Below are 10,928 nucleotides of genomic sequence, written 5' to 3'. Positions count from 1 at the left end.
CTAGAAAGCCTCCCTACTTTTGTACAGCATATCTATTCACTGAATCCTGTTGTTTCTTAAGTTCATCTACTTCTCTCCATTTGCCTATGAATATCTTCTAGGCCACTGTCATCATCTGTTGCCTCCCAGTTGGTCACAATGCCTCCAATCTTGCCCTCTTCCCATCCATAGAATGCCTAGAGCAGTGTTTTTGCCACGCAATTCTATAGGGCATGTAAATTTTTTCAGTGGCCCTGCAAAATAAAATCTAAGCTTCTTAAAGAATGCCATTGCTCTTCAAATGTGACTTTTGCTTACCTTTTTAAATTATGTTCTTGTCACTCTCAAGTCATACCAAGGGATTCACAGTTGCCTGAATGCATATGCCGTCCTCTATAATCCTTTACACAAACTGTGTCTTCTGCCTTAGACATCCTTAAAGTGGTTCTTTACTTTAACTGGCTCCCACTTGTTCTGCAAGATTTAGCTTTAATATCTCCTCTATAAGAATTTGCCTATAACCACTAGCCCAGGCCTTGGCAAACATCAGGATCCATGAACTAAGAGTGCTTTTTACATTTGTAAAGGATTGTAAAAATATGTACCCAATAGAGGCCATTTGTGGCTCACAGAGCCTAAAACATTTACTCTTTAATCCTTCACAGAAAACATTTACCAACCTCTGCACTAGATGTATGTGCTTTGTAAGATAAGGTACTATGCCTTATTCAGTTTGTTAACTTCCAGGTAGGTAACTTCATGCCTGGCATTAGACCAATTTATCCAATCTTTAATTAACTGAATATTCTTAAATTCTATCTTAGAAAATAAGATACTCAGGAGAAACACTTTATGAAAACTCAGATGAGTAGTGAATCTCATCTGCTTTGGGGGGAAAAAACACAACTAATTAGATACTTGCAGGATTAGGCTTTAATGAATTTGAATACAAGGCATAGGTTTCCAGGTGTACATAAACACATCTCCATTTACAACTGCTTTTTGCTTCTTTAATCTCTAAATCCTTTTGGACAGGGATAAAAGAATATTTGAATTTTCTTATTAAAGCAGTAACTTCCTTAATAGGGCTTTAGTCTTTCTGCATTTTTTTTTAAGAGCTGATAATCTGAATTCCTAGTACTTGCAAGTAAATTTTTTTTTCCTTTTCTGTCCACCTACCATTAGGTGGTTCCTAGATCCTGGCAAATTGTCTGTGGTTAAATGATGCTTTTACTTTCTGGGTCCACACAGATCCTCTTTGTTGGTGTCTCCAAATTAGTATTCTCTTCCTCTAGTGTGTCATTACAGTCCCTTTTGGCTTTTGTTTCTTCCTCATGGAATAAAAGTGGGTGCTCAATCCGTCCCCTACGTACAAAATGCTGGATCCGGGATTCCAATCCTTGGCATTTAGGACGGTCCATGAGGGGCTTATATGTGCGCATCTTCACTCCTTCTACAAAAGCACTGGTCTGCTTTATGACAGAGGGCTTAACATTTCTCCATTCTGTCATTCCATCCATCTTTGGTTCTCTTCCACAGGGTATTGCAACAGAGTCCAGTCCTTGTAGCATACTATACAACATGTGAGTTTTGACAGCATGATTAGCCCATAGTTGTTGTAGATGGGTAATATTGAACTCCTGAGCCTCCTGGTCATAAATCCACTTGACATTTTCAAACTTACAGTCATATAAGACTAGAGGAAATTCTACAGCCATACTAGAGAAAAAGAGAAAAGAAAAGAGTTTGAGAATACATCTCAGCCATCCAACAGTTCCTTAAAAACTAAGAGTTAGTTGGGTTAAGGGAGCCGGGTAGCGGGCCACAGTTGATGTTAATAATTGACTGTCTAATAGCTAAGAAAATATCCCACCATCCCCAACCTTGAACAACTTTATTACAGTAATGAAAAATGCAACAAATCATAGATGAACCTGATCTATATTAGGTAAATGTCAGTGCTAACAAGACAGCTATAAGTGAGTTGACATGGCTCTATCATGCTGCTATAAAATTAAAAAATAGCTGATATTTTTTCCAGATTTGTTAATGGCATTGCAATTTTGCTCAGTATGAGTAAAATTATTGGTACCTATCTCAGCCTGTTCTCAAAAGAAAAATCTTGACTATTCTTTCTTTCCTACCATTTCAGAAATAGGAAATTAGGAAAAATTCAAAAGTACAATAGGATGACTACTCAGTGATAGAAAACCAGCCAGATTTAATACAAATAGCTTATTCACGTTTCAGTTTTACCACATCCTAACAATAATACCTCTTAACATAAATTCAGAAACAACAAAGAGGTAGAAATGAATGTCCTTTTACTTAAGGAGCCTGGTCAAAACACCTGCCTCTTTACTCACGGGATAGAACAATGAGAGGAAAGTAGAAGATACTACTCCCTCTTACATGTTCATAACATTCTACAGTTCAGATTAAAAACTTCATGAAGGCAAAATCAGTGACTTAATTATTTAGATAATCATGGGGGAGAGAAGGATATGCTATTTCTTTTGTTTTGTTTTGTTTTTGAGACAGAGTCTCCCTCTGTCACCCAGGCTGGAGTGCAGTGGCCTGATCTCAGCTTACTACAACCTCTGCCACCCAGGTTCAAGCGATTCTTGTGCCTCAGCCTGCTGAGCAGCTGGGATTACAGGCATGCACCATTTATTTTTTAACTCACCTATATTGAGGCTTCTGAGGATTTTTCTCTATATTCAGCAGTTCATCAATAATCTCTGGCTTCTCCATTCCTTGGCCAATCAGAAGGAGGATAGCCATCATACATCGGACTTGATGATAAAGGAATGCCTGGCCAGTCACTTCAAATTGACATAACTGAAAAGGTACTTGCCATCTCTCCTCACCTGGGCTCTGGCCCACTAGCTGTACTTGAGCAGATAGAATAGTCCTTTGAAAATTAATCACACCATTGGCTACATCCATTTTACACAAGTTCCTGAAATCATGGGTACCAACATACTTCTGAGCTGCATAATCCATGGTTACAATATCTAAATCAGCACGAGGGAAAAAATAGCGGTAAGTCCGCTCAAGACAGCTGAACCTAGCACTGAAGCTCGGTTCTACAGGGGCCCAGGCCAATATACGGATGTCTGGAGGGAGCACCCGATTGAGAATGTGGGTATAACGGATCTCTTCAGCAGCTTCCTCATTTATATTAAAGTCCTCAGAATCCCTGCCCCTTGGAAACTGAGAGCGAAGGTCAAGTGAAATCACCTGTGGAGTAAAAGAAAGATACTGGGTTTCAGAGACACAAATATTCTCAGTACTCAGTGTGTATATCTAGAATATCCTGGTATTGCTTGGAGAAACAGTGTATTGGCCCTTACCTGTCCAAAGGCACTAACTCCTTTGTCTGTTCTCCCACATCGGTGATAGTTGGATGTCTGTCTGCTTTCTACTAGTCGAGTCTTGGTTAGAGCCTCAAACAGTTTCTCCTCAATGGTATTATTTGTATTTTCCTGACTAGCAAAGCCCTGGTATCCCCAGCCCATATAGGCTATTCTTAGGGCTACATGTCTTCGGCCATGAGCACTGAAATCAAATGCACGCTTAGTTTTTCCAGCTCCTGAATTTTCTCTAATGTTTGAGTCCTCCTTATTTTTGGCCTGTTCCTTTTTAAGTCTTTGCACCTCATGCTCCAGTTCTTGTACTCTTCTTAGGAGTTTCTCAGTCTGGTTTCTGTCTGCATCATCAGCCATGATGCGACAACCCCAGGAATAAACGAATCAAACAGGGCCGCCCTATCTGAAAAGAGAGCAAAGGAATACAACAGTTTGAGTGCTAGTTCCTTTGATGATGTTCAGATGGTATCTAACATTTAATTTAATGCCCAAAGAATATACTTTTGCTTTTCCAGGGATACAAGCATTAGCTTTATTGTGGGCTGATCATCCACAGATATCATTCTTTTCCATCCTGTCTAGCCAGTTCACAGAGGGAAAGAACTGTTACTCAGCTGTCATTATTAAGGTTTCATTAAAGCAGTCAAAATTCCAGGAGAATGTCTATAGATTTCATTTCTCTATCTTCACTGAGTGTATTGAGGACTCATGTTACAGGTATTTTTTCTGTAAAACATTTCCATTTGATTTCTTATTGTATTTGTTCAATTCTCTAGTCATAAGATTTCTTTATATGGGCTACTTAAGTCTGTTCTGGGTTTCTGTTGCTTTTATTTCAAATAAATGGCTTGTATGTTCCATCATCTAATAATATTCATTAGATGAATAGTAGGTGGTGCAGTAGAAGCTAGCCTAACTGAAGAAGCTTACTGATGGTTATATTTCACATTGGAAGTGGAAGCTAGAGACAAGATTTTCTCACTTTAAGCAATTTTGATGGGAGAAAAAGGGTAATTAAGCACATTGACCCCTTTTTTAAGCTGAATTAAATGCATGTTTTGATAAAAGATTTCTGTACCTCTAATAGTTTAAAAAGTCAGTCTGTATAATGTAGATGTCACTGTAGAAATTCCTGTTATATTTCAATAATCTGAGGACAACTGTACTACATCCTTAAAATTGGGATGGTCCTAGACAATCTGTGACTGATGGTTACTTTAGTTAGAGAAGACCATCTCCACATCTGTTCTAAGGCTATGTTATCTAAGTGTAGGTAGCTAATTTAGTTTTTTATTGAGTTTCTGTATCTATAGTAGTTCTTTAAACTATTATATATATTAAATATATTACAATTAAATTGTAAAAAATGAAACTCAAAGTACTAGAAGAAAACATGGAATAACTTTGAAATTCTGGAGTAGGAAAGGCATTTCTAAGCATAACAGTCTAGAAACCCAGAAACCATAGAAAAACAAGATGTCACCTAAAAGTAAACATTTCTGCAAGCAAAAAATAAAAGGCAAACAACAAACTGAGAAGGAAAAAAATAAGTGATGGTAAAGTGCTACCTTCCTTAATATATATTTCATTAATATATAAATCAGTTTTAATGAAAAAGTCAATAAGAAAAAAAATCCAGCAACCTGAGAGTCAAACAGGCAAAGACCAAGCATTTCAAACAAAAAGAAAAAAAGCTTATAAAATTTTTTTTATTTTTTTTGAGATGGAGTGTCACTCTTGTTTCCCAGACTGGAGTGCAATGGCGCAATCTGGTCTCACCACAACCTTCACCTCCCTAGTTCAAGCGATTCTCCTGCCTCAGCCTCCCAAGTAGCTGGGATTACAGGCATGTGCCACCATGCCTGGCTAATTTTTTAAATTTTTAGCAGAGACAGGGTTTCTCCATGTTGGTCAGGTTGGACTCCAACTCATGATCTCAAGTGATCCACCTGCCTTGGCCTCCCAAACTGCTGGGATTACAGGCATGAGCCACTGTGCCCAGCCTAAAATATTTTTAAATGTTCACTTCTACTCAGCTGAAATAAATGCAAAAGGATATGAGAACTATTTTTTAAGGAACTGACTACGAAGGCAATTTGATAGTATGCCACTTTGGAAAGGGACTAGAGAAACATGGTTAACACATGGTCAGTACAGCTTCTTTGGAGGTAAACATTTTGGCAGTAGCTGTCAACTTTTGGCCTACTTCTCCCATGTCTAGAAATTTAACCCATTCATATGCTTGCCAAATAAGTAGCAACTTACAGAATACTCTTGTTAACATTAGTAAACCTATAAATCTAAGTTACATCAGTAATCAGTAAGGGAATGGCTGAATAAATGTATGATACATTGATACACTGGAATTCTGTGCAACATAAAATAAACCTCAGCCTATGCTTACATAGCTGGATAACTTGTTATCTTTAAGGTTCAGAAGAGTTGTATATTGTTCTCCTTTATGGTATAAAAAAATAAGTGTACATGTGAATATGGAAATCATTTCTGGAGAAATCATAAGAAATTGCTTTTGAGAGTAAAACTTGGTGGGTAAGGGAAAAATCCTTGCTCAAAATTATCATGTGCATGTATTAGTTTTTCAGTTTAAAAAGAAAAATAGTAGGGACACAGGAAATAGTGGACAGCAGATACCTATCTCAGATTCAGTTAGGAAACTAGCATTGGGTATTTGGCTGACGGATGTGAGTACTAAGTTATTTCAGACACTAGAATGAACAGATTTAGCCAGCAACTGAAGATGTATTCAAATTACTAAAGCATAGAAATTATATGTATGCATATATATATATACACATTGTGTGTGAGAGAGAACACAACACTGCTTTTGATTTTTTTTTTTTTTTTTTTTAAAAAAAAACCCTTTTTTTTTTTTTTTTTTTTTTTTTTTATTTATTTTTTTTTTTTTTTTTTTTTTTTTTTTTGAGACGGAGTTTCATTCTTGTTACCCAGGCTGGAGTGCAATGGCGCGACCTCGGCTCACCGCAACCTCCGTCTCCTGGGTTCAAGCAATTCTCCTGCCTCAGCCTCCTGAGTAGCTGGGACTACAGGCGTGCGCCACCATGCCCAGCTAATTTTTGTATTTTTAGTAGAGACGGGGTTTCACCATGTTGACCAGGATGGTCTCGATCTCTTGACCTCGTGATCCACCCGCCTCGGCCTCCCAAAGTGCTGGGATTACAGGCTTGAGCCACCGCGCCCGGCTCAAATCACTCTTTTATGGTTAAAAGCTGGGACTCACTCTGAAGCCAAACTGAGTTAGAATTCCAGCTCCACCACTTACTAGCTGAATGACCTTGGGCAAGTTATTTAACTTCTCTGTGCCCTATGTATTCATCTGTGAAAAGGAGATAATCCCACGGCTGAAAATTACATGAATAAATGTAAAGCACGTAGAACAACGGCAGGCACATAAAGTACCCCCTAAGTAACCTGTTACATAATACACATTAAGTGGTATGCCCCATATCATGAAGTTTCAAACTTTTCTTATACCAGAACTAAACTGTCCTGTTTCAGGACCTACTAAAGGTGGCAAGACAGGAGAAAGCAGGATTAAGAGTGGAAATGAAAGCAGGTAACAGATTCCCTGGAACTGAGTTAATGCCCCTCTAAACTGTTCTTATACTACCTGGTATTGAATTTATGATTGCCTTTGCCATTCTTTCTCCATTTGACTACTATAAAATGGAGATAAGGGAATGAGCAATTTATGAGTTGGGAATTTATTATTGGAAAACTGACCAATGTTATCTCTTGCAGAAGGTCCTACAGTGTAGGAAAGCAATGAAACAACTTGCACCTGATGGACAAAAATGGGCCAGTATGGATCCAGAAGAGCAAATGTTGGTAGCTGCTACAGCTTTTACCCACATCTATGCAGGACAGGGTAAAGGAGATGTCAGGAGAGAGGCCCAATCTATCCAATATGATCCCTACAGTAAAGCTTCGGTAGCCCCAGGGAAGCGACCTACTCTTCCTGTGCAACTACAGTACCCACGTGTGGAAAGTAGTATCACTTCAGAAACAGTCTCTGAGGCCTCCCAAAGACTCCGAAAGCCAGTGATGAAGAGAAAGGTGCTGCGTAGAAAGCCAGATGGGGAAGTATTAGTGACAGATGAGTCGATTATCAGTGAATCAGAATCTGGTACAGAAAATGATCAGGATCTCTGGGACTTAAGACAAAGGCTGATGAATGTGCAGTTCGAGGAAGACAGGGAATCCTCATTTGATATTTCACAAAAACTTAATCCACCACATGAATACCAAGGAATTTCTCAAGATCAGCTCATTTGCTCTCTACAAAAAGAAGGAATGGGCTCTCCAGCTTACGAACAAGACCTGATTGTTGCCAGCAGACCCAAGTCCGTTATTCTCCCAAGGCTGGATCAGTTAAGCCGAAACCGGGGCAAGACAGACCGGGTAGCCCGGTATTTTGAGTACAAACGGGACTGGGACTCAATGCGCTTACCTGGTGAAGATCATAGGAAGGAATTACGCTGGGGTGTCCGAGAGCAGATGCTCTGTCGAGCAGAACCCCAACCCAAACCTCAGCACATATATGTCCCAAACAATTATCTAGTACCAACAGAGAAGAAAAGGTCTGCACTCCGTTGGGGTATTCGTTGTGACCTTGCAAATGGTATCATACCCAGGAAGCTTCCCTTCCCTCATTCTCCTCCTTAAATCTTTTTTAAACTGTCTTCTTTCACAGGATTGTTTGAGATAACCTGGCTCTTTTTATCTTTCCTTTTAAATAGAAACAACTGACTTGAAAAGCTCATAGAACATTTTACAGTAAGGACTTCACCTATCACTGGTCTTTCCTAGCTATATATCACATTGATGTCATATAAAACTTCCAAATTAACACTCAAATCCAGCAATTGCAAGATATATCGGAGAAAGAGAAACAGACCTGGTCTTTCTATTTTGTCAAATTAGTATTTTGCCAAATCAGTAAGGGCCCTTTGTGTCCTATAACCTTTTTTACCTATGGCCAATGTGAGTTGCTGTGCTTTTATGTGTATTTTTTAAGTTGCTGGGCATTACATTTATCAATTAAAGAATTTTGGAAATTCATGAACTTGAATATTGTTTCATTAAATACTTCCCTAATATGATCTTGAACCTGAGCTGTGATGAGAGCTCAAAAGAAGGAACAAAAACCTGCCTGTTACACAGTCCTAAAGGATGGGAGAGAGGTAACAACATAGATAGCCGTCATTACTAAAGGTATACAACAAATCCAAGTAGCTTTAAACTACTTTAATAAATGCCCCAAAACAGTACCATATAACAAACAGGATTCAAAATTGTTTTATTTCAGAATCATTTCAATAATATTTTGCCTGTCAGCTGGAATACCATGCTTTTTATAATTCGCTCCTGAGATTTTTGTAGGAATTATGCATCACTTGGAAGGCTATTCCTACTCCAGTAGAATTTCAAACTAGTAACATCTGGAATCAGATGCAAACATAAATACCTAAATGAATCTAGCCTCTTGGGGTGCAGATTAAAATATGAATTCTCACCTTAAACTGGAATTTATCTGTTCTTGGTATTTCTAACCCAATGGGGACCATGTAAAATCTGAAAGTTGTCAGTTTTAACACTGGAGGCCAGAAGAACGATGGCATAGATTGCTTGTTGAAGGAGAAGAGCACTAAAATAAACGTGAATGACTGACCCTTACTATCTGTGAAAATCATTTTCCCTATAACATTTAAAGCCACATAATTCACACATTCACCCAGTTCTATTTGCTAAGTATCAGGAAAAGAAGTAATCAATGACTCAGATACGTGTAGGATATACTCACTGTAAATAAGTAGAAACCAAACTGTCTTCCAACAGTGGAATAGTAATGTCTTTAAAGATATTAGAATATTAAATAGTCATTGGGAATCTTGGGAAGGTGAAAATTAGATGAATGTATCATAAACTGTACAGCATGATCTCAGTTATACACTGTACACACAGGGAAATATCAAAACCTAACTCTTGAGCAGTGGGATTAAAGGTAGTTTGTATTTACACATTGGCTTTTTATGAGGTCAAAAATTATACGGTGATTTTAACTTGCAGAACACTCCAATGATTTATTTAGATCTCAAAGTCCAGTATTACCAGAATCAGCCTCCAAAGTTACCTAGTTCAACACCCCTGCTAGCTAAAGAACTAGGCCAGGGAGTGAGTCTGGCTGGTCTTAAGGCAGATTTGTGGCAAAAACAAGACTTGGTACACTACAGTGTTTTTTCCAGCACACCCATCTTCAGGGTGAAGTGTAGTAGTTCCCAAGCAGACGTTTAAGGTAACACCTTGGCCAGGGCTACCAAGTGACCACAAAGAGGGAATTCGTGTGTACCCTAAGCATCAATTACAAACTAAAACAGCCAACACCAGATGTTCCATACATTGGGCCAGGAGCCGTGGCTCACGCTTGTCATCCCAACATTTTGATAGCACAAGACGGAGAGGACCGCTTGAGGCCAGCAATTCAAGAGCAGCCTGGGCAACACAGCGAGACCGTCTCTACAAAAAAAAAAAAAAAATTTAAAACTAGTCTGCCACGATGGCGCGCGCCCGTAGCCTCAGCTACTCGGAGACTGAGGTGGGGGGATCGCTTGAGCCCAGGAGGTCGAGGCTGCAGTGAGCAGTGATTATGCCATTGCACTCAGCCTGGGAGACAGTCTCCAAAAAAAAAAAAAAAAGTCCTACTGTCAGGAACCAGTGGGTTAACAAAAATAGCATTCCTCTTGATAAACTTCGTATTAATCCAAAGGGAAAAAGAGGGAGCACTGTCCAAAAGATTCGTGGGCACGCACTATGATCACTAAAAAAAATAATTCGAAAATTGCTGCCACAGCCTCCCACATACTCCTGGGATCTCAACTTCTACCACTGTTTAGTTTTATGAGCACCCAATTCTAAGTGGGGCAGCAGAGCACTTTTGTACACCACAGTCCAAGGGCCACGGAAGCTCCGGTCACAATGGAATTAAAGATGTCCCTACAGCTGCGAGTTTCCGCTGTGAGCTCCAGAAAGTACCAGACACAAAAGAAAGACACTAAGCGAGGTCTCATTTCCATACACCAATGCTTTCCTGAAAACACCAAAGTATATGTAAGAAGGCAAAAAGACAACCATTTAGCAGTGTGTCCGTTTGTTCCTTCCCCTGTGGAACCCAGAAATTAACCCACCCCAAAGAGCCCACACTTACTTTCGGGCAAGCGGCAGTGCCGGGTTTCCGAAACAGGAAGCGGTCACTGTGCGTCTTCTGCGCACGCGCTGGAGGCTTCATGGGGGGGTGTAGTCCATGGTTGTGGGAAATGTAGTTCTGAGAACCGAGCTTGGTGCTAGAATTCACCTCAGGTTTTTTAGTACAGCTATCGTTTCTCCACCCGCAAGGGAGAATCTGGGGCTGTGGCAGGACAGCAATAAAAGGAGGAATTCTAGTGCTACGCTATAATAAAAGAATAGAGATAATTTTTCAAATGTCTGCTATCCTTACACGAAAACTAAAAGACTGAAGATCTTGGCTCGATTTTGTACCTA

At 39.4% G+C, this 10,928-nt stretch overlaps 2 protein-coding genes across 2 annotated transcripts; one reads left to right on the top strand and one right to left on the bottom strand.

Annotated features, from left to right (window-relative positions):
• Positions 1-894: 894 nt before the first annotated feature.
• On the bottom strand, positions 895-10,767 carry PUS3 (pseudouridine synthase 3). Its single transcript, XM_017523644.2, has 4 exons — positions 10,594-10,767; positions 3,336-3,753; positions 2,666-3,222; positions 895-1,698 (listed from the first exon to the last, which is right to left on the bottom strand). The coding sequence occupies exons 2-4, from the start codon at positions 3,705-3,707 to the stop codon at positions 1,197-1,199; spliced, it is 1,431 nt and encodes a 476-aa protein (XP_017379133.1). The 5' UTR covers positions 3,708-3,753; positions 10,594-10,767; the 3' UTR covers positions 895-1,196.
• Positions 6,559-8,450, top strand: HYLS1 (HYLS1 centriolar and ciliogenesis associated). The gene has a single exon (XM_017523657.2). It carries the CDS (start codon positions 7,155-7,157, stop codon positions 8,052-8,054), a length of 900 nt encoding a protein of 299 aa, XP_017379146.1. The 5' UTR covers positions 6,559-7,154; the 3' UTR covers positions 8,055-8,450.
• Positions 10,768-10,928: the final 161 nt, after the last annotated feature.

Source organism: Cebus imitator, unplaced genomic scaffold (assembly GCF_001604975.1).
Source record: "Cebus imitator isolate Cc_AM_T3 unplaced genomic scaffold, Cebus_imitator-1.0 Scaffold0, whole genome shotgun sequence".
Taxonomy (NCBI): domain Eukaryota; kingdom Metazoa; phylum Chordata; class Mammalia; order Primates; family Cebidae; genus Cebus; species Cebus imitator.
Note: the sequence above shows the minus strand (reverse complement) of the source record. Positions and strands in the feature narration are given on the sequence as shown.

Coding starts and splice junctions, on each gene's coding strand:
- PUS3 (XM_017523644.2), bottom strand. CDS start 3,707: ATGGCTGATGATGCAGACAGAAACCAGACTGAGAAACTCCTAAGAAGA. Junction 3,223..3,335: donor GAGTTAGTGCCTTTGGACAG/GTAAGGGCCAAT, acceptor TTTACTCCACAG/GTGATTTCACTTGACCTTCG. Junction 1,699..2,665: donor CCTCAGAAGCCTCAATATAG/GTGAGTTAAAAA, acceptor CTTTTTCTCTAG/TATGGCTGTAGAATTTCCTC.
- HYLS1 (XM_017523657.2), top strand. CDS start 7,155: ATGAAACAACTTGCACCTGATGGACAAAAATGGGCCAGTATGGATCCA.